Source organism: Tursiops truncatus, chromosome 12 (genome assembly GCF_011762595.2).
Source record: "Tursiops truncatus isolate mTurTru1 chromosome 12, mTurTru1.mat.Y, whole genome shotgun sequence".
NCBI lineage: Eukaryota > Metazoa > Chordata > Mammalia > Artiodactyla > Delphinidae > Tursiops > Tursiops truncatus.
The window spans coordinates 15,262,475-15,286,530 of record NC_047045.1 but is presented as its reverse complement, the minus strand read 5'-3'; the positions used below and the strand labels follow the sequence as shown (position 1 = coordinate 15,286,530).

The window sequence follows — 24,056 nt, the reverse complement described above, 5'->3', positions numbered from 1 at the left end:
CGCTTCTGCCCCTGATCATTTCTGGGATCTAAAAAGAAAAGGCTTATAATTCAAAAATTAGACTTGAATCAAATGAGCAACAATTCTGAACCCATGAAAAGTAAAGTTTAAAAAAAAAATCGCTTGCTTCAATATGTAAATATTAGAAAGTGAGCTGTCCCAACTAAAACAATTAAAAATGTCCAGTGCACCCAAATCCAGGAAATGCTGAAGAAAAAAGTTTGTGTTTTTCCCTCTGTTAAAAGTACCGGTCTAGGGCTTCCCCGGTGGCGCAGTGGTTGAGAGTCTGCCTGCCGACGCAGGGGACACGGGTTCAAGCCCTGGTCCGGGAAGATCCCACATGCCACGGAGCAACTAAGCCCATGCGCCACAACTACTGAGCCTGCGCTCTAGAGTCCGCGAGCCACAACTACTGAGCCCACGTGCCACAACTACTGAAGGCTGTGTACCTAGAGCCCGTGCTCCGCAACAAGAGAAGCCACTGCAATGAGAAGCCCGTGCACCACGACAAAGAGTAGCCCCTGCTTGCCACAACTAGAGAAAGCCCGCACACAGCAGCGAAGACCCAACACAGCCAAAAATAAACAAAATAAATTTATAAATCATAAATTTTTTTTAAAAAATTAAAAAAGAAAAAAGTACCGGTTTAAAAGAGGATTTTTTTATGACCCAGCACCAGATTTTGGATGCTAACATAGAGATAACATCCCTAATATCAAATGGACAGATGAGATATGTCATACTTGACAGTGAAAATATAAAATAAGAGACCTTTTACTCTCTCTTAATCTATGTTGCTCTTGATATAGTTTCATTTTTCAAATTCTTAATGATGATGTTTAAAAAGATACATGAATCAATTTTATACTTTCTGACAAGAATGGTCTATATTCCCATTTCTCCTGGTCTACTTTAGCCCAAGCCCACCTCCTAAGCCCCTGCTGGTGCTCACATCTGATCATTTTAAATGCCTGCCATTGCAAATAAGGTTGAGAAAAACAGGCTTAAGGTCATTACACTCTGATGCTTAAAATGTCAAAGAGAACACCTGCTGGCAGCTCTGACATTTATTATTTAATCAACTAAGAAAAAAAAAAAGTCAAAGCACCAGCTGCCACCTCAGAACAACTTAATGCGCTAATCGAAAACCTTGTTCACAAGAGTCACGAAAAGAATTGTTAAAAACTTTTTAATATGGGTTATCGATGACTAGCTGCTTCTTACCTCATGAATAGTCAAAACCCCTGAGCTTTGTTTATTAAAATTCCTTATACATTCCTTACATTTCTCATGTTTTTATATCAATGAGTTGCTCATTGATAAAATAAGAAGGAAAAACAATGTAGTACCAAAAGCTCAGAACTGGCTTCTGGGTCTGGCTCACCTACTTGCCGCTGGGCAACTTGATAACATCTAACCTCTCAGAACTTCAGTTTCTACATTATGTGGAGAAGAACTAGATCAAGGTTTCTCAACCTCAGAGCTATTGACATTTGGGGTCAGATCATTCTTTGTTTGGAGGGTTGCCCTCTGTACCAAAGGATAGTTATCAGCATCTCTGACCCCTACCCACTGCGTACCAGTGGCAACCCCCCCGTTGTGACAACCAGAAATGGCTCTAGACGTGGCCAAATGCCCCCAGAAGAGCAAAACCACCCCCAGTTGAGAATTGCTGGACTAGATATATACTCAATTTCTCTCCAGCCCTGACAACCTACAAAATAAATACCTTACTCTCTTAAATGTAATTTGTTAAGCCACTGGTCAACATGCCTACTGTGAGGATACTCAGTTTGATTTTTAAAGAAATTGAAATACAGTGACTGTCTGTACCAATTCTAATTTTAGCAGATTCTAAAACAGTTTTTTTTTTTTTGCAGTGAAAATTCACAAAAGGACATTAAAGCAACATATAAGGGAAACTAATATAAAGTATATGCCAATAATATCTCCATCCCATTTTTGAGGGTAACTCCTTCAACTGGATGAAAAGAAAGGCATTTTAACATGTTCTTTAACTAGTTTTCCCACGTGTGTACTTTCAGTAAACAAAGGGGCCTTATAATAACAGGAGCAATTTAAAGTGACTGACTTTTAAGAAGAAAGAAAAACACAGCTACTCTCAAGCCTTTTAAAATATTTTTTAAGCATATTAGAAAAAAAGTTTACACCATCTTATGAATTCCTGTTTTTACTCCAAATTTATGGAAGAGTTAGGTATCTTACAATCTATATCTGGTATTCAATTTGCCCTGAAGTCATAAATGTATATACTTCCATAGGGGAAATAAACCTATTCCTGAAGAACTATCATTAGTTTACCAAGTTTTTTTTGTTGTTTTTTTTTTCCACTAAAATTAGTTTCAACTGCCCAGAGGCCAAACCCCATCTCACAGGTTACCATTATTCAGTGGAACCTGACAGAAAATACAAGAGTGTGATTATTACTCAAGTAACCCTTTCTTTGTTGGAGGAACATATAATGCAAGGTCACTTTTTCTGTTGAAGATGTTCATTTCCTAATTCTGGTGAAAGTATGAGACTTGTCAAAAGATTTTGCCTTCAGCCTCCACATTTAAAACTTATCATACTGGAAAAGGGATTTCTTAAGAGAAAATTAAGAAACACACTACTATATATTAAAATAGATAGCCAATAAGGACCTATTGTATAGCACAGGAAACTCTACTCAATATTCTGTAATAACCTATATGGGAAAAGAATCTGAAAAACAATGAATATATGTATATGTATAACTGAATCACTGTACACCTGAAACTAACACAACATTGTAAATCAACTATACTCCAACAAAATTGAAAAAAAAAAAGAGAGAGAAAATTAAGTGCCTAATGTAGCCCATGGTTCTAAGATGACATAACAATTGTTATATTCATAAAACCTCTAAATGTAAAGGAAATTAAAGCATAAAGAAAATGTGCTCCTCTTTTTTAAAAAGATAAAAGCATAAAGAATACCTAAACGTGTACTTTCACTTTACTGATGAGGATACTGGGGCCCAAAGTCAACTCCCAAATATTGGCACATTACAGACAAAAACCCGCCTTCTCCACATGCTTGTCCTAGTTTTCCTTCCTGAATTCAGTGTCTTAAAGTATCTGGTTTTACAATTTCTCTGATGTTTACATAAGAAAACAAGTAAGTGGTTATATTCGTTTTCCCAAGCTGCTACGACAGGCCACAGTCGTGGTGGACAGGAATGAAGAGAGTAATGGAAAAACACCAAATCCCATGGAAAGGCAGACGTTTAGGCCTGTAGATTAATTCAGCAAAGCCTCTGCTGTTCCTTTTCTCACCTGAGTTTCCTCCAATAAATGGAACAAAATACCGCCTTGGGGACCACAGTCCAGCCACATTCACTGCAGTACAGGATAGTGTTAAATAAAAACGTGCCCTGAACCTGACACACCAAAGTCTTATGTGAATAAAACATACACAAACACTGCCTCATACAGAGAATGACAATAATGAGGGCAGATTTTGTACATGACGTGCAGACTCCGTCTCAGTGACTTACATAAATGAAAGGATGTGTGGAATTCAACATAAAATCACACCCTACCCTCAAAATCAACTGCCGTTAATGGCCCTCCCCCATCCCCTGCTTCCCTAGAACTACCTCCAGTCCCCACCATTGCTCCTGCCCAAGGGATCCCCTCCCCTAAAAAGGTTAAAAATGCCATGTGTTTATGCGGTTACGCTCTTCTACTTTCAATTTCCGAGCACTCTCTTTATTTTGTTCTGTCAAAGGACAAGGAAGGAGAAACGCAGTTCGGTGACGCTAAACTCACACTCATCTGTATTACCTGGGGTACAAAAGGGGTCTACCTCCCCTACTTTTTTTTTAATAGCATTGTCCCTAATGAGTCAGTTCCTTCTTTTTAATATTAAGTAGTATTCAGCGTCACAATATTATGTCAGTAACCTGCAATCCTTCAAATTCTCCCTTCTGGTGGAATTTAAAACCCTTCTCTGCAGTTCCAGAGTACTGACACAAGGCCAACCGAGACAGTCTCATTTCAAAGTGTAGGCTGCCACCTACTGGCTGAGCGCTTCTCAACATCCAGCTCTCTCTAGAAAGTGAATCAATCCCTCACAAGAGGTTTGCTTGCTATGTCATTCAATGCAATGTATTCAACTATAGCAGCATAATCTTTTTCATTCTTTTCAATACAAAGTCTTTAAACAACAAGGATTTACTGTACAGCACAGGGAACTATACTGAATATCTTGTAATAAACTATAACGAAAAAGAATTAAAAAAATATAGATTTGTACATATAAATATGTACAACAGAACCACTCTGCTGTACACCTGAAACTAACACAATATTGTAAATCAGCTATACTTCAAAAATTTTTTAAGTTAAGTAAATACAAATTTTTTTAACTTCAAAAAGAGACTACCGGGCTTCCCTGGTGGCGCAGTGGTTGAGAGTCCGCCTGCTGATGCAGGGGACGCAGGTTCGTGCCCCGGTCCGGGAGGATCCCACATGCTGCAGAGCGGCTGGGCCCGTGAGCCATGGCCGCTGGGGCTGCGCGTCCGGAGCCTGTGCTCCGCAACGGGAGAGGCCACAACGGTGAGAGGCCCGCGTACCACAAAAAAAAAAAGAGAGAGAGAGAGACTACCAAGACAAGCATGCTTGTGTATAGCTTAAAATTCTCAGCCTATACTCAAAAGAGCAGAGCATTATTTTTAAAAGATGTGCTATTTCTTAAATATACAAAAAGTTCTGTTTGGATAGATTTCTCTTCACCATTTCCTTTGTTCTTCACTCCTGAAAACGGAAGCTCATTTCCTCTTAGAGAAAGTGGTGGTGATTTCATTGTTCGTATTGATCAACCTGGAATTATTCAAAATTTGAATTCATAGTCCTAAAGCTAGTGTAAAAATTCACAACAGCTGCTGACAATAAAGCTAAGAATTAATTTAGCTGTTAATTAGCCCAACCCTTTGTCATGCAGACATAAATCTTCCAGCACCTTCTATGAGCAGTGGACTTTTTCCTAGTGAGAGCTAGTTTCTCCCTGTTTTAAGCTCTTTTTAAAGAAAATCAGACCGACTAAAAATCACTAAAGGAAGATAAGGAAACCCCCTTTCAGAGGCAGCAGCCACTGTCTTGGTGACAGAGTGAGGGGTAAATACACTCAACAACATTCACTCAATAAGTACTGCATGATGCTATATTAGGAGCTAGGGATGAACCCACGATTTAAATGTCTATTTCCTTTGAGAAGTTGTCTGGTACAGAGATCTCGTGGGAAGACAATTACAATAATTTGCAATATGTAAAAGATGTAAAATCTGGACAGTGATAAAGTAGTGACTGAAGGTGAAATAGGAGTTTCCCAGGGAATCAGATGGGGAAGAGAGATCCAAATAGCATGTGCAAAGGAAGAGAGATGAAAAACACAAGGGCTTAGGGAAAACGTCCCATAATTCAATATTAATGAATAAAGTGAATGAGGCCAGGTATGTAGGGAGGGAGCAGATCTCAAAGTCTTTTGCATATTCTGCCAAGAAATGTGCATTTCAGCATGATCACACTGGCAACAGGCAGTGACTGAAGGGAGGGCGATTACTAAGGAAAGCAGTGAAACTGTCCGAGCAGGGATGATTAGGGATCTGAAACGAAACTCCAGGGCAGTGAGAACGGAAAGGAGAGGCCATATTAAAGACAAACTCTGCACAGGGAGCTATACTCAATATTTTATAATAACTTGTAAGGGAAAAGAATCTGAAAAGAATATATATATTTTTTACACATATATATATGTGTAACTGAATCAGTTTGCTGTACACCTGAAACTAACACAACATTGTAAGCCAACTATACTTCAATAAAAAAATAATAAAGTAAAAAATAAATTTTTAAAAGTAACACTCTAGGAACTTTGCTGGTAGTGCAGTGGTTAAGAATCCACCTGCCAATGCAGGGGACACGGGTTCAAGCCCTGGTCCAGGAAGACCCCCCATGCCTCAGAGCAACTAAGCTGTGCACCACAACTACTGAGCCTGCACTCTAGGGCCTGTGCTCTGCAACAATGAGAAACGACCACAATGAGAAGCCCACGCACCGCAACTAAGAGTAGCCTCTGCTCACCGCAACTAGAGAAAGCCCGCACATAGCAATGAAGACCCAACACAGCCAAATAATAAATAAATAAATTCATTTTTTTTAAATGTAAAAGTAACATTCTAAATTGAAAAAGAAAAAAAGACAAACTCTGAAGATAAAATTGTAGGACCTGACTGGACATGGAGAATGAGAAAAAGAGAAGTGCATGGTGGTATACTCACCAAGATAGGAAATGTAGTAGGAGGCATGGATTTGCTGGAGGATATAATAAATTCAGCTGAGTTTGAAAAGTTTGGAAACACTGAGTCTGAAAGGACTCGAACACCGAGGAGAAGATTGTGGAGGGGTGGGGGACTGAATCCACAGAGATGAAGCTCAGGGCAGAGGTCTAGACCAGAGATAGAAACTCGGAAGTCGCTAGTGTGTGAGCACAGGTGACAGGAATGAAATGTCCTGGATGAGAACCTGGGCAGAAGCCAACAGAAGACCTGCCAGCTTTGTAAAGCACGTGGCATGCCACCACGCTGGCTCAGGCAGGGCAAAACAGTGAGGGCTAGAAACTGCTCAGCGTAGATACAGATAAGACTAGTTACAAAAGTGTAATCTGGGACTTCCCTGGTGGCTCAGTGGTTAAGACTGCGCCTGCCAATGCAGGGGACACAGGTTCAAGCCCTGCTCCGGGAAGATCCCACATGCTGTGCAGCAACTAAGCCCGTGTGCCACAACTACTGAGCTTGTGCTCTAGAGCCGGCTAGCCACAACTACTGAGCAGGCCCATGCACCTAGAGCCCATGTTCCACAACAAGAGAAGCCACCGCAATGAGAAGCCCGCACAACGAAGAGTAGCCCCCGCTCGCTGCAAGTAGAGAAAGCCTGTGCGCAGCAATGAAGACCCAACGCAGACACAATTAATTAATTATTTTTTAAAAAGTGTAATCCAACTTTTGGTTTCCAGTCCCACATGTAAGGAGCTTGGCAGTCGCCACTCCATCCTAACAAGTAAAAAGCTCAACAGACTAAAATCGACAGCTCTTCTTGGATCCTTAGAGAGGTGAGGACATAGGGCAAACCACTGCCCCCAAGACTGGAGAGACGGATGGGTGAATACAGGGAATCTCAACTTTCCAGAGCTGGGGCAGGAAACCTGGGCTGTAACTGACGAATTGCTGGAGGTTCTGTGTGGACAAGCCTGAGAGTTAAAACCTCCAGGGACCAAGTTGCAGGGGCTCCCCACAATTTTGTGAGGCTTACCTCCAGGAGCTCAATCAGGTTTCCACAGTAAATGTCGGAGAAAATCCCCTCGTGCTTCCAGCAAGGGAAGTGAACAAGCAACCATTCTGAAATATGCCAGAGCACTTCCCTCCTTAAGTAATAGTCATATAAAACTAGTTAACCAGAGCCCAACCTACTGGGTATCATCAGAACCTAACTGACCTGGGGGAAGGGAAATACCCAGCTCCAGCTCACTCTAGCAACCCTGTCCTACCTGAGGCAGGGAGAAAAAAACTGAGAAATGTTTGTGAAGTTCACAGTCCAGGGGCACAGGCTCACTAAAGACAAACCTCATCCTAGGATTATAGAACACTTGCCCTCTCCCCACACCTCACCACCACATCCCTGAAGGCCTATTTACAGCAGTTACCCAGTGCATCACGTCTGGCTAGCAAGAAAAAAATTACAAGGCACATCAAAAGGCAAAAGACACATTTGAAGAGATAGCGCAAGCATCGTTCCAGACGTGGCAGGGATGCTGGAATTATCAGACTGGGAATTTAAATGATTAATATGCTAAGGTCTCTAATGGATAAAGTAGACAGCATGCAAGAACAGATGGGCAATGTAAACAGAGATGAAAATCCTAAGAAAAAAAAAGCATAGTTCTATGTTTTAAATACTAGTTAATATATATAAATATATTCAAATATGTCTAGAAGTGACAACAATACCAAGATACATACAGTGGTTTTCTCTAGGTTATCTCTGGTAGTTTGGGCAATTTTTATTTTCTTCTTTACACTTTTCTACATCTTCCAAATTTTCTACGATGCACATGCATTTTGAAATCGAATGTATAAAGGTTTTTTTGTTTTGTTTTGTTTTTTTCTTGCGGTGCGCAGGACTCTCACTGTTGTGGCGTCTCCCGTTGCGGAGCACAGGCTCCGGACGCACAGGCTCAGCGGCCATGGCTCACGGGCCCAGCCGCTTCGCAGCATGTGGGATCCTCCCGGACCAGGGAACGAACCCGCGTCCCCTGCATCGGCAGGCAGACTCTCAACCACTGTGCCACCAGGGAAGCCCAAGGTTTTTAATTTCTTTTTTACGATCTAAAATCTCTAGGAGTCAGAATTAGCTGGAGAGAACTGAGACAGTTTGAGATAGCTGAGACTGGTCCAAGTATCTCAAACTCTAAAGAGCTGTTAAAATAGACAGCTAGGAGAAAGCAGAGGGACAGGACCCAGAAAAATGAAACTGCTGTAAAGGAAGGGAAAAGAACAACCTGAGAGTTCCTGCTAAGTGGGATGGGACACTTGATTTCCCAGATTCAACTATGGTTTCCTGGATGCAAGTATAACCTCAGAGAAGAGTGCAACAAGAAGGAACAACAGTTAGAAAAAAAAAAATCTTAAGGCCCCTCACTCCTTACTGCACACAGGAGATTTACAGGACAGCGGCAAAGGTAAGACAGTAGGCAGATGTCGACTCCACCCCAAACTTAACTGCTTTGATTTCCACAGTAGATAAAGCTGAGGAAAAACAAGAAAGGTCAAAGCACCTCAAAGTCACCCGTCACAGAAAGAGGTTGAAACACATTCCTTACAGAGGAATATGCATTCTATGATGGTTTTAAGTCTGAGGCAAATGAAATGAGTGAAAGCAATAGGCGGAAATGGATCAATGCCAGGCAAAAGGCACAGATTGGTGGGGATGAAACATGTGGAAGGATAATGTGATGGTTAATGTCAGGTGTCCACTTGGCAAGGTGATGGTGCCTGGCTGTCAGATCCCAGTCTAAGATATTGCTGTGATGGTATTTTTAGATGTGATTAACATTTACATCAGTAGACTTTAAGTAAAGTAGATCATCCTTCTTAATGTGCATGGGCTTCATCCAATCACTTGAAGGCCTTAGAAGAAAAGACTAAGGTTTCCCAAACAAGAAAACATTTGTCCTGAAGCCTGCCCCGTTTTCCAGTCTGCTGGCTTGCCCTGCAGATTTCAGATTTGCAAGCCCCACAATGGTGTAAGCCAGCTCCTTAAAATATAAATCTCTCTTTCTCACTTTCTCTCTCACTTTCTCTCTCTCAATATAGATATAAGTATAGGTATAAATATAGATAATACAGATATATAATACATATACACACACATATCTACACACACATAGATATATCCTAATGGTTCAATTTCTCTGGAGAATCCTATTGCAGATAATAGAAGATGAAATCTATTAACAGAGACCAATAGGGCAGAACCTTGAACTAGACGCAATGGGACTGAAATGGGCTAAGGTAGGGGACTTCCCTGGCGGTCCAGTGGTTAAGACTCTGTGCTCCCACTGCAGAGGGCGTGGGTTCAATCCCTGGTCGAGGAACTAAGGTCCTCCATGCCCCACAGCGTGGCCAAAACAAAAAACAGCAAAAAAGAGTAATCCATGTTCTTGGGGTTGGGGCTTTCCTGGTGGTCCAGTGGTTAAGAATCTGCTTTCCAACGCAGGGGACGTGGGTTTGATCCCCAATCGGGTAACTAAGATTCCACATGCCGCGGGGCAACTAAGCCCATGGGCCGCAACTACTGAGCCCACGCCACAACTAGGGAGAACCCCGCGTGCTGCAATGAAAGATCCCATGTGCCACAACTAAGACCTGATGCAGCCAACTAAATTTAATTAATTAGTTAATTTTAAAAAAACAAAAGAAACCGGCTAAGGTAGACGGCAATAAGAGGTCAAAGATTCCCAGAGCATGAAGGACATGACAAACAGTGTATTTAATGAAGACTATTTTGGAATCTATAATATGTATAATGAACTAGATCAGAGGGAAGCTACAGTTAGAACACGCTTGGAGAAATCTAAGCCAAAGGAGTCTGTGGGTGGCCGTGGAAACGAAAGGAACCCATCTGTACAATAAGGATACGGCAAACATTTCAACAGGCAAACTTGGTATTTTCAAGATCTTTAAGTAAAAGTTCTACAGGAATACTGTTCATATATAAAGATACTAACTTACCATACTTGTCTCGCAAGCCAACAGTACATCTAAAGACTCCACCAAAGGCAACATCTTCACCAAATATTACTGAAAAACAATGTTTAAAAAACACATTGTATTTAATAATCCCTAAATGATACTAACAATGAGAAATAAGTAATTTAAATGTTTACATTTTCAATTAGAAAACAGGAATGGACCACAGATCTAAATCAAGGTTTCCCAATTTCGACATCAGGGACACTTTGGACTGGTTAATTCTTGTGTCATAGTGGCCTGTCCTGTGCATTGCAGACACAGAGCAGCACCCCGGGTCTCTATCCAGTGGATGACAGTGACCCCACACAGAGCTGTAACAGCCTCAAGTCTGTCTCCAGACATTATTAACTGTGAGGGGAGGAGGGGGGATTAAAATCCCCAGTTGAGAAAGAAACACAGATCTGGAATCTCATCTTGTTTTACCCATGAAGGAAACGAGGCCAGAAAAGTAGTAAAGTAACTTAACAAGTCAGAAAGCAAGAGGCAGACCTGTGACTCACACACCAGGCTCCTGAGTCCCAGAGCAGCGTTTTTGTTTTTGTTGTTGTTGTTGTTGTTGTTTTAAATACACGACATACAATGAGAGTCAGCAATCGAAGAGCTAAAGGAACAGCATTTCAAGCTGAGAGAACAGTCACAAATAGGAAAGTGGCAGATTGCGTGAAAGAGAAAGGAGGCAAGTATGACGGATGTAAGGAACGAGGCAAAGAATAGTATAGGTGAAAACTGAGGGGCACCTCGTAGTAAGGCAAAGAGAACCAAACAACGGGTATTCACAAAGCTGAATTCCAGTCCCATTAAGGCACCTCATCGGCTTCGTGGACCTCAGGAAAATAACTCACCCTTCTCTACGGGGCTACATCAGTCATTCTCGGTCAAAACAAAGGAAGGTCTAACCATCCACTAGTCCAGCTCTCACTTCCTCCTAAAAATGAACCTGTTTTCACTTGACCTTAAAACCAGAGATTCCCAAGTAGAAACCCAAGGTACACTAAATATACATAGGAAGTCAAGTCAGTCAAATGTAGAAAATACACAGTGGGACAACTGGCTTTATAGCAATAATTTAATTTAATAAGATAAAGTTAATTATAAATAGTACAGTTATTTCCCAAAAAATCTTACAAGTTGAATGACAACGTATCCCAGAGGAAAGCACAGAATCAAACCTTCATTTTATAAATAGATAGCTGAACGAAGTGGTATTTTCCGTTTTTTTCTACATGCTAGAGAAACAGCAGTACTTATTCAAAAAACCCAGAAGGTATTAATGTAATATAAGGAGCGCACATACTGTGGGAGAAAGTTAACTTAATGATGCCAGATATAAGTGCGAACTAATTCATAATAAGAGGATTAAAAAATGTGTTTAAATATCATAATTTGATTATTTAGCCTTAAGCATTTGTTCAGGTCTTTTAAAAATTTCAAGTAGATATAATGTTACCCATTGAGCTCCAGACAAATATTTCTAGCAAATCTTCAATTCTGAATTAACACAACTACCACAGTCAAGCACAAAGGAAGTTTACCTGCAGTAGGGTCTTTGGCCAGTGAGTTATCTAAGGCACTTGTTACTGCCTGGAAGAGATTCATTTTCTGAGTTTGCCCTGTGAAAATTAAAAAAAAAAAAAATTCATGCATTGTAACATATGTAAAAAATAACCAGTTTCTTAACTGTTGATTAAAATTTAATTAAAGTCAAGGTAGATGGGACTTCCCTAGTGGCACAGTGGTTAAGAATCCACCTGCCAATGCAGGGGACACAGGTTCAAGCCCTGGTTCAGGAAGATCCCACCTGCCGCGGAGCAACTAAGCCCGTGTGCCACAACTACTGAGCCTGCACTCTAAGAGCCCTCGAGCCACAACTACTGAGACCATGTGCCACAACTACTGAAGCCCACGCGCTCTGGGACTCACGTGCCGCAACTACTGAGCCCGCATGCTGCAATTACTGAAGCCCGCGCACCTAGAGCCCATGCTGCCCAACAAGAGAAGCCGCCGCAATGAGAAGCCCACGCACTGCAACGAAGAGTAGACCCCGCTCGCCGTAACTAGAGAAAGCCCACACGCAGCGAGACCCAGTGCAGCCAAAAAAATTAAATTTAACTTAATTTAATTTAACAAAATTAAAAAAAAATAAAGTCAAGGTAGAAAGAAAGGTATAGAATATATTACGCAAATTTACTGAATTATTTACAATGATGCAGGCTCTGTAGAGGATACAAAAGCAATACAAACTTTAAGACACTTGTTGAAGAGGCAAAATTTAAACATATTAAACAATTTTAAAACGAGTATAAAAAAAAGGAGGAAGGAACATGACAAAGTTGAACGAATGTGTGTAGACAATAAATAAAAGCTATGGAAAGTCAGAAAAGGGAAGCAGCCAGAGTGGCAGCGGTCTGGGAAGACGCCCTGGATGAATCTTAGGAACATAAGCCATAACAAATACACGTGACCAATGTCATGTGCTAAATGTGCCAATAAGAACAAATGGTCATGGGCCACAGAACAGTGAGGAAGGCTAAGACAGCTGCGGCGCCCAGCGCTGCTGGTGTGTGGGGAACTCTACAACCCCACGCCTAAGCACACCAGCTTGGCCCTTCCTATTTCTTACTGCTCAAGCAGAATCTCTGTGAGCCAGTCTCTGTCTCCCTAAATGGGTTGCTGAGAGGATTAAATGGAACAACACATGTAAAGCACTTAGAACAGTACGTGAGACAGTGAGTGTTGAATCAATATTAGCATTAATTGTCAGACTCTGGTCTGTGAATGTGGCCTTCATCTGGACCTTGGCATTATTCTGAGCGGTATAAAGCTTTATGTGATAAAGTTCCAAACGTTGGAATTCAGAAACACCATGATTTTAGGGCTTTGCTTTAAGCCTCGGTGCTGCCCAGTGCCCACAATCGTCCCAGAACTGTAGGGTCAGATCATCCACAAAAGCACTACTCAGAGCAGAAAAGGCTTCTGCCTGAACCTTCTCTGATACACAGGACCCGTCTTCATGTTACTGCCTGATCCATGCACCTTAACCCATAGCCATGCTGATATCAAATCCCTCCAACACCTGCTGCCTACCCTGACTACTGGCCCATCTAACCTCTGTGAACCCCAGTGGCCTGTGCATCCCAAAAGCCAAGGTCTAATTCCCAGGGTGGGTCACAACCATGACTGCTGTTGCCTTCAACCCTGCAGCCCAGAGACACTGACTGATCAGTCATCCTTTTCCTGGAGGCCCATCCCTGGAGTGCCCTGGCTCCACAGCAGGCTCTGACCTAGGACACCTGCAACCTTCCATCTTCCCCGCCTTCTGATTCTCTGTCCAGCTCTGGGCTCCCACCTGTCTCTGATCCCTTCCACACTGTTTAATACCCAGGCTACAGGTCTCGGCGATACCCAGTCAGATCTGCCCTGATGCCCTCTGAGCCCAGAATAAAGCCTGGTTCTACTCTTATTTCTGGTGTAGAGAATAGGAATTTATTCAAGAAATCACTGTCATATCACCATCACACCCCATGTCCATAATTACTTCATAATGTATTTTTCTTAAAGGCTAAGCCATTTAATAGATACTTTCCTTAAATCCTTCTCCATTCTATAAAAACTCTTAGAAGGGTTGACTGGTGCCCAGCATCAGATGATAATCGTTTAGGGTAAACTATTTTCCCAACCACCGTGACATTCCCACTCCTTCACCTCTTTCATACATTTCCTAAAGTAAGATTTTTATCTAGGAAAATCTAATGAGGATTTTCATAGCTAAGACTCTAGGGAGGATGAAACTGCCGAAACGTCTAAACTGGTTCTTATTTCAAGTCTGCTGACCGTTTGAATTAATACTGAACGCCTCTAAGACATCTCATCTCACTGCTGCTTGGCAAGTTTCCAGTAAGGAGAAAGCAAAGACTTTAATAATAAAAATCAAACAGAGTGAATCTGAAAAGTATTGCTTGATAACCACAAAGAATTTGTTCATCTTGTATGAAAATAATTTACAAGTAAGGGTATCTAAATGTTATATTTCCACGTGAACACATAATCTTTCCCTCCTGAATACTTTTTTTTTCCCAAACAAAGTCAGAATTTTGGGGTTTTGGATTAACTGCTATTCTACTAGATGCTTTTAAAAGCTTTAAGTGACAATTTTTAGTAGAACAACATCTACTTGTGATTCTTTTTTAATCTGCAGTGTGATTTATGGATGGGTCTGAAAGAAATCACAAGTTATTCAGAGGTAACATCATTTAAATATTTATTTTCCTTAGAATTACTTATTTTCCTGGGGGTTACACCAAAAACTATTGATAAAGTATGCCTAAAGTTCCCTCATGATAAGATAAGCACACCTGGAGCATGTCTAACCAAAGCTGTGCCACTGGTAAGACCTTAAAAAGGAGAAAAGAAAAAGGCCTATGAACACCACTACAAAATTATTAAACCCAGTTGCCAAATCACACAATTACCAGTATCAATAACTGGCTGCAAAATTTCAAAGCCAGACTGACGACTCTTCTTTTCCAGGATAAAAAGTTATAACAAAATGAACATAAATATACACAGCGTGCAATTTCCCAAGCCAAGGATGCAAGCTAAAGGGTACCCATTGGTAAAATGGGGTTTTATGGTTGGAACTGAGCTGCTTACTCAAAACTGTCCTAAGTAGAACACTGTGAAAAACCGGGTCACCATCTGGCCAGTAGGCACATGAAAAGATCTCAACTTCGCTAATTATTAGAGAAATGCAAATCAAAACTACAATGTGGTATCACCTCACACCGGTCAGAATGGCCATCATTAAAAAGTCTACAAATAATAAGTGCTAGAGAGGGTGTGGAGAAAAGGAAACCCTCCTACACTGTTGGTGGGAATGTAAATTGGTGCAGCCACTATGGAGAACAGTATGGTGGTTCCTTAAAAAAACTAAAAATAGAACTACCATGTGATCCTACAATCCCACTCCTGGGCATACATCCAGAGAAAACTCTAATCTGAAAAGATACAGGCACCCCAATGTTCATAGCAGCACTATTTACAACAGCCAAGACATGGAAGCAACCTGAATGCCCATCAACAGAGGAATGGATAAAGAAGATGTGGTACATATATACAATGGAATAGTACTCAGCCATAAAAAAGAATGAAATAATGCCATTTTCAGCAACATGGATCGACCTAGAGATTATCATACTAAGTGAACTCAGTCAGAAAGAGAAAGACAAATATCACATGTTGTCAGTTATATGTGGAATCTAAAATATGCTATAAATGAACTTATTTACAAAACAGAAATAGACTCACAAAGAAAACAAACTTATGGTTACCAAAGTGGAGGGGGGGATAAATTAGGAGTAGACAGCAGATACAAACTACTATATATAGAATAGATAAACAACAAGGTCCTACTGTATTGCATAGGGAACAATATCCAATATCCTGTAATAAACCATAATGGAAAAGAATAAATTTTAATTTTAAAAACCAGGTCATCATCATTGCTGCAAAGACAAAGTGGCATGTTGCTGGGATGTAAGGGACACAATAGAACATAAGGGGGCAGAGGTTCTTAACTGCCTTTGATCAGAGCTATGTGCTCAGCCCTTACAACAGTATCTGACATGCAATAGGTGCTCAATAAATATTTGTTGAGTGAACAGCTGAACAAATAAACCTATGAGGCTGTTTCTTAAAAATTAATAAACAGGGCTTCCCTGGTGGCGCAGTGGTTGAGAGTCCGCCTGCCGATGCAGGGGACACGGGTTCGTGCCCCGGTCCAGGAAGATCCCACATGCCGCGGAGCGGCTGGGCCCGTGAGCCATGGCCACTGAGCCTGCGCGTCCGGAGCCTGTGCTCCGCAATGGGAGAGGCCACAGCAGTGAGAGGCCCGCGTACCGAAAAAAAAAAAAAAAAAAAAAATTAAAAAACAGACAAAGCAAATTGTTCATCAACCACTTAAAAACAAAGGAATGGGATAGGAAAAAATCTACCAGTGTCACAATTCAAAGACAAATTCCAGGCCAAGGGGAGTGGGGGAGAGGCAGTACTGCAGTACCAGTCTGATGAGTAGTACTCAGTTATTCTGAGTAACCATTCCATATGCAGCATGGGGTAGCACTGAAGGGAGAGAAAGGCCATCAGCAGAGCTAGAGCACCTGAGATTTAATGGGTCACACGGGTGCCCCAGGAGCAGTGTCCAGAAATAACCCAGGTCAACAGCAGCCCATGCTGACAGTAAGTGTATCTACACTTAGACCCCGAACAAATACAAATAAATACACAGCTAAGACGTGGATTGGGGTCTACTTCGGAAAACGAAGCTTCCACCAACACATCCAGCGCTGGTTCTGCTCTGGGCTGCCTGGTCCCTGGTGGAGACCTGTGTATCACAGCCCCTCCTCGTTGTGTGCCTCTTAGAAACCCCCGCGTTGAGCACACTGCCTGACACATACATGACAGGCAGTACATGCCTGTTGAAGCACGACGCATGCGTGATTTCCATGGCATAATCTGGCATGAACCACACTGTAAAATGGGAGGATGCCTAAGAAGCTACCTGCTTTCCCCCAGCAAAACCTCTTCCACCCCTCCGGATACCCTACTCTCCAGGAATCTTTTGCTAGGAGCCACGTATATACCTCTACCCCATTCTAACCCCTATTAAAGGGTGTCCCGACCTCTACCCCATAAAGTAAGTTTCGGGGAGAATCCAAGTAACAGGGACAGAACATTTTATATTGAAATGTAAATGAAGGGTCTCCAAACGCAAATGCCTTTTGAAGGTGCCCGTGTTACTGCATATCCACGAAAAGGAAGAAATTAACAGTTGGGGGTGAGGTGGGCTCATGCTAACATCTGCCAAGGCATGACGCCCATGGTAGGACAACCTGCGGCGCTTCCCTTACCTTTGCTGGCCCTAATCTACCCAGTCTCTATGATTCTTAAATCCATCTATATTGCTGGGTACTCACAAATGGGTCTCTCCAATCCAGACCTCTCCTCTGTGCTCTTGGCTTTTTTTTTTTTTTTTTTTTTTTTTTTTTTTGCTCTTGGCTTTTATATCCAACAGCTGTCAGTTCTCCACTTGGGTGTCTTGGGCTTTTCTAACTCAACCAGCACAGAACTGAACTCTTGATGTCCACTCCCAAAACCAGTCTTTCCACTTTAAAAACCGCACTAGATGGCACCCAGGTGCCCAAGCCAGAAACCAAGGAGGCATCCTTGAATGTCCTCCTTTCATCCATTCTATGTATCTAATCCCCTAAATCCTACTTCCATTGGGCTATTGTGAGAATTCAGTGAGATAACTACTATCAAATGTCCCAATATTTAGGGAGCATCTACTCTGCACCGGTTACCTTCCCTCTCCCCTAATTAGGGAGACCTTTCCAGCACAATGCGTGTCAGGCACCAGTAATTGTATGGATTATCTTATTGAGTGCCCCCAGCGACCCTCTGAGGCAGTGCAAATGAGGAAAACAAAGCTTATGAAGACTAACACACATGGCCAATGTCACAATGCTACGTTGTAAAGTGCGGCTCAAATTCTCTATCACAGCACTGTTACTTGAGGATTAAATGAATCGATACACGCAAGGCACCCAGAATAGCACCTGGCACACGGTGAGCACGGATCCAAGTGTCCGCTCTCATCGTTATCTTCATTCTGTGGGGTACCACGAGAGGTTTGGATGAGCAATGATAAAGTCAGTCAGCACAGGAAACACAGAGTAAGAGGAGAAAAGAGGAAGGACATTCACTGAGGGCAATTCTAAAAAAGATGAGGAAAAGAGACCTGGAGAGAATTCTCTGGCCCCAAGGGTTTCTACCTGTGACGTAGTTGTTTTGGTGCCAGATCAGAACTCACACCACCTTACCTCACTCAGAGTGTTCTATTCCGTCAACACTGCCAATGCTAGAGACTGAATGTTTGTGTCCCCCCAAAGGCAGATGTTGAAACTTAATTCCCAATGTGATGATATTTGGATGTGGGGCCTTTGGGAGGTGAGTATGTCATGAGGGTGGAGCCCTCATGAATAGGATTAGTGCACTTACAAAAGAGACCCCAGAAAGCTCTCTCACCCCTTCCACTATGTGAGGACACAGTGAGAAGATGGTTAAGAACCAAGAAGCAGACCCTCACCAGACACTGAATCATCTGCCAGTGCTGTGACCTTGGACTTCCAGAACTATAAGAAATAAATTTCTGTTGTTTATAAGCCACCCAGTCTATTGGCATTTTTTTTTAATAAATTTATTTATTTATTTTTGGCCGTGTTGGATCTTCGTTTCTGTGCACAGGCTTTCTCTAGTTGCGGCAAGCGGGGGCTACTCTTCATCGCGGTGCGCGGGCTTCTCATTGTTGTGGCTTCTATTGTTGTGGAGCACAGGGTCTAGACGCGCAGGCTCAGTAGTTGTGGCTCACGGGCTTAGTTGCTCCGCAGCATGTGGGACCTTCCCAGACCAGGGCTCAAACCCGTGTCCCCTGCATTGGCAGGCAGATTCTTAACCACTGCGCCACCAGGGAAGCCCTATTGGCATTTTTGTTACAGCAGCCCAAAAGGACTAAGACATCTCAACACATCCAAAATTTAAGTCACCCTCTCCCTCTCTGAAAACGTGCTTCTCCTCTGCCATCCCTCATTTCTATCAGTGCGACCACCACTTGACCATCCTTTCAGCCTCCCAGGTTGAAAATGTCAAGTCACCTTCGATACACCTTCCCCTGACTGAGCCCCCGCAGGCAAAACGGTGCCAGAGCCTCCCAAACATGCCACCATTTCCACTGACACTCACCAAGTTCAAGCTTCTCATGTGGACAATTACAATATCTCTCTGACGCATCTCTCTGCCTCTTTACCTTCCCTTCACCAATCCATTCTATAAACTTGCCCAGTGATATAACACAAGGACATCTCAGGTCACCTTCTTGCCTAAAAACACTCAATGGCCCTCCACCGCCCACAGAACCACATTTGAATCTATACGTAATGCACGGGCGCAGTGAAAGGCACGTTAGAGATATTCAACCTTTTCTTCTCCCCAAACTTTATTCCAGCTTTAGAGGCCTCCATTTACTTTTCCTAACTTGTTTCCCACCCATTTTCGTTCTCCTCCAAATAAACTCACTACTTCCTGTTCCTCACATAAACTCCATGCTTTCTAACCTCTCTTTGCTCACACTGTTCCCAACCCTAAAAATTCTAATACCGGCAAGAAGGCCGTCATCCCATAGTACAAAGATTCTTCATTATGCCGTTGATCTTTGAAAGCTGCCTACTGTCCCCTACACAGGACATCCCCGACCACAGTGGCCTTCTCGACTCCTACAGCACATCTCACCCCACCTCAGGGCCTTCACCCTTGCTTGTCCTTGTTTCTTCCTGGAAAACAAGCTTCCACTCTGGTCCTTGCAGAGGTGATTCCTTTATCAATCCTCACTGTGCAGCTTAAATGTCACCTTCTCAGAGGTGACCATGACCACCACTCTATTTAAGGAGTCCCTTTCACATGTCAAAATAACCAAAATAAAAGAATAAAAGTTATCTGTAGCACGCATGAAAGGCAGAGAGACAGTAACATAGAAAGGCAGAGAGAGAATAGGTATCTTCATTAGTAGGTACAACAGTACATGTGGGAGACTTTGGCATTAGACACATCTGGGTTCAAATTCTTGTGCTGCTTATCAGACTCGGGCAGGCCACCAACATCTCTACGCCTCAATTTTCTCATCTGTAAAATGAGCATAATATTCTCCAGCTCACAAGGTTACTGTGAGAATTACAGACTGATGTCTACCACAACACCTGGAACAGAGCAGCTGCTCAAGAATGGCAGACAGTATTAGCACTGAGAGAAGAAATAACTCCGTGTACAATTTTTAAAATACACAAAATACCCAAGTGTGTGTGTGAGCGCGCGCTGCAGACACACTCACACGCATGAGCACATACGATTCTGACACCAATTCCAAAGGGCATGTGTCTTTTTAACACATCACCAAGCAAGTCTGCAACACCAGCTGGGTGTCCTATAATGCATCTCAACTCCTACAGATTAAGGGCTCAGCCCTACAAGACCGCCCCTCCCCCAATTCAGATGCCAACACCAAGTGAGGTTGTCACCTGTGCTTCTGACTGACCAGCTTAAGATGGGAGGTTCCCACAGCTCCTCCTTGGGTTTGATTAATTTGCTAGAGCAGTGCACAGAACCCAGAAACATTTTACTTACTAGATCGCTGGTTTATCATAACTATAATAAACTATATATAACTCAGGAGCAGCCAGATGGAAGAGCTGCACAGAGCAAGGTGTGTGGGAGAAGGTGAGGCGCTTCCCTGCTCTCTGAGAATGCCACTCTCTCAGAAGCTGTTTGGGGAGGGGGGAGGGTTAATTTTTAATTTTTATTGTTTTTGGCCACACTGCGCGGCTTGTGGGATCTTAGTTCCCCAACCAGGGATCAAACCCAGGCCCCTGGCCGTGAAAGCAAGAGTCCTAGCCATGGGACCACCAGGGATTTCCCTCTCTGAAGCCATCTGAACCCTGTCCTTTGAAGTTTTAGGGAGACTTCCCTAGGCATGATTGATTAAATCATTGGCCATTGGCAATCCACTGACCTGGAGGTCCCCCTACCCTCCCCAGAGGTCAGAAGGGTGGGACTGAAAGTTCCAAACCTCTAAGCACATGGGTCACCAGCCCCCGTCCTTAGGTGACTTAGGGGCTTTACCAAAAGTCAACAGTAACATAACTAAAGACACCTTTATTGCTCTCATCATGGGAATTTTCAAGAGTTCTGTGCCAGGAACAGAACAAAGACCAAATATGTATTTCTTACTACAAATCACAGTATCACAGTACACCTGTGATTTTAGCATGACACCCAGTACTCACACTCTCACACCTCAAATAGAAGTATGAACTGGTAATTTGAACTATGCATTAAAAATCCATTAAAGTGTTCATATCTTCGAATCAGAAATCTCATCCCTGGGACTTTATCCTAAAGAAATAATCTCAGATACAGTAAAAGATACCTGAAATGTTTCTATCTGCATTATTTACAACACAGCAAAACTGTAACAACAAAAGCATAAAGGTAATTATTAAAAGTTTCCATTTACTTACCGAGTGCTTCTTAGTAGTCAGAGACTGTGTTAAGTACATTATGCACGTTATCCTTATTTAGTCCTCATAACAACCTTCCAAATTAGATATTATTAACTCCTTATAAAGAAATTGAGGTTCATGGAGGCTAAGTGATGAGTTTAAAGTTATAGGTAACAGTGTGAAGATGGAACCTAACCTAATCTGATTTTAGAGCCAAGATTTTAACCACTGAATTATACAGTGTTTCTGCTCGACGGAACACGTCTTTTTTTTTTTTTTTTGGCCATGCCACATGGCTTGTGGGATCTTAGTCTCCCAACCAGGGATAGAACCTGGGCACTCGGCAGTGAAAACACGGAGTCCTAACCACTGGACCGCCCAGGGAATTCCCAGAACATGTCTTCTTCCAAAGAAGGTTATAAAAACTATATAACAATATGGGAAAATGCTTCTGATTAAATAATGCAAATTGTATCTGTATTAAAACTACAATTAGGGGAAACTTTTATTCCACTCATTTTATTAGTGGAATACATTAATTCCACTAAACTGAAAGGAAATACTTAAAGGATACACCCCAAAATATTAGCAATATTTACAGTGGTGGGTGGTGAGATTACTTTCTTTTTTTGCTCTTTTCTATTATCCAAAATATCTGTGATATGCTTTTATTATTGTTATAATAAGAACAAACATTTTATTATCATTTTACTCAAGTTTTAGTAATTTCGTAATTATGGAAGGAGGTTAAGAAGACCGATGCTCTATTTCTCAAGTATCGGGCTAAAGTTTCTTTGCTTTGAAGACAGAATTCGAGGTCCATCTTGTTGAATAGAAAAAGTCGCTATTCGCCTTTATGGTGTCTACTATTTCACAGAACCGGAACACCTCTTAGTAAATAGTTTCCACATGCAGTTTAGCACATCGTTTAGAATGGAAGCTCTGGAATCTGAACAATTTGATTCCAAAGCTGATGCTACCACTAACTTATCTGTGTAATCCAGGACAAACCATCTCAAGGCCTCATTTCACTTAACTGGGAATAACAACATTACCTACCTCTTAAGGTTGTCCTAAGCATCAAATGAGAGGATGAATGTAAACTTCTCAGCCCATGCCTGCCTGTGGTAAGTGCTCAATAAATGTTCATTTTTATTACTCACAAGCAAATACTGGCACACTTCCCAAAATGTCAACTCTAGCATGTGAGAAGTTATTAGCCAAGGAAAAGGTAGCTGTTTTCTCATTGTTTCCAATGTTCTGATGACAGACACTGGATCTGTTGGAGATTACAGAAAACTCGCAGAAGAAACCGTAAATGTTATGCAACTGTCATACCGTGAAGCGTGAGAGGTGCTACGTGTCTGCTGCCGTTGGAAGCACTTGAAGGCTTCCTCTGCCCATCACCTACATCGTCACCTACATCGCTTACCCCTCCTTGGCTAAGTGGCAGCCTAGCCCAGCACAAGCTTAGTACTAGGCTCAGATAGGAAGCTGGATGTTTTCTGTGACCTTGGGGAAATCAATTCAGTTACTTTAGTCCCTCCGTTTTCTCTTACCTACTAAAGCAAAAAAAAGGGGAGGGGCGCTTTATTTATTTATTTTTTTAACATACCGATGCCTGTACTTTGTGGCCCAGCAATGGGCAAGCTGGGGCAACTCTGGGGGTCGGGGGGCACTTGGGAAAGCAAGGATAGAGAACGGAGAAAGGGAGGCTGTCCCTGGCACCACCCCTCCACCCCCAGGCCCTTGCACACCTGGTGTGCCTTGTCACCCATCTCGAGGGTGCCGAGGGGCTGCCTCTCGAGGGTTGAGTAGTCACAAAAATGTAGCAAGGAGGAAATCACAGTCAGACCCTAAGGTAGAACAAGGCTCCGGAGGGCAGGGCAGGGATTATGCCAGGATGCAAGGAGGTCAGCCCGACGGACCCCGCCCAGAACAGGCAGGGCGGCACCCGTTATGACCTCCCGCGGGCCTGGGAGTCTGGGTTGCGCGGGAGCGGACAGGGCAGCCGCTAGCTCACCGTACTCCAGTGGCTCCGGGTCAGGCTGGAAAGTGAAGTGAGCCACCTGCCGCCTCTGGGCCGCATCCCCGTCGGCCGAGGCGGGCTGCAGGAAGCCCCGCAGCAGCCCCGCGCCACGCAGCCGACGCCAGTGTCCCTCGGCCCCGGCCGCGCGGAGCCGCAGCAGCCTGCCAACCGTCACCGCCGTCGCCGCCATCCCCACACGCCGCCGGGGTTTGCAGGCTGCGCCGCGGCCCGCTGCCGGCAGGGAGGGCGGAGCGCCGAGGCGGCTTCCACACTGGGTGGACCGAAGGGGCGGCCCCGTGAAGCGAACCAATCGGAGCTCGGAATTCGGGGGTGGGAAAGGCGACGAGAAGAGCCAGCAGTGTTTGCCCGTTGTGCGCATGCGGAAAAGGGGCAGGTGCGCTCCAATGAGATTGTTCCTGGAGGCGGAGTCCTCCCAGTGTCAGCTGCCAGGGTCCGGGAGCAGAACGCGGTTCTGCAAAGTTCCACGCTCTACCTGGGTTTGTTCTTTTCCAACGTAATCTGCGTTGTGAGGTTCCGATGGCTTTTCCATTTTAAGATTTATATTTTCTTT

The 24,056-nt window shown here is 43.0% G+C and overlaps 1 protein-coding gene across 9 annotated transcripts in view; it reads right to left on the bottom strand.

Moving 5' to 3' along the window:
• Positions 1–23,720, bottom strand: part of BCKDHB (branched chain keto acid dehydrogenase E1 subunit beta) — a 284,540-nt gene extending 260,820 nt beyond the window's left edge. For 2 of the 9 annotated variants that reach the window (XM_073789379.1, XM_073789380.1), the window contains exons 1-3: positions 23,480–23,718; positions 11,884–11,961; positions 10,331–10,399 (exon numbers count right to left, since the gene is read on the bottom strand). In XM_073789379.1, coding sequence (XP_073645480.1) covers positions 10,331–10,399; positions 11,884–11,961; positions 23,480–23,675 — 343 coding nt within the window. In that variant the 5' untranslated portion in view covers positions 23,676–23,718. Of the gene's footprint in view, positions 1–10,330; positions 10,400–11,883; positions 11,962–23,479 lie in introns of all 9 variants that reach the window. The other 7 variants (XM_073789378.1, XM_019929353.3, XR_012324710.1 and 4 more) reach the window with 6 other exon arrangements.
• Positions 23,721–24,056: the final 336 nt, after the last annotated feature.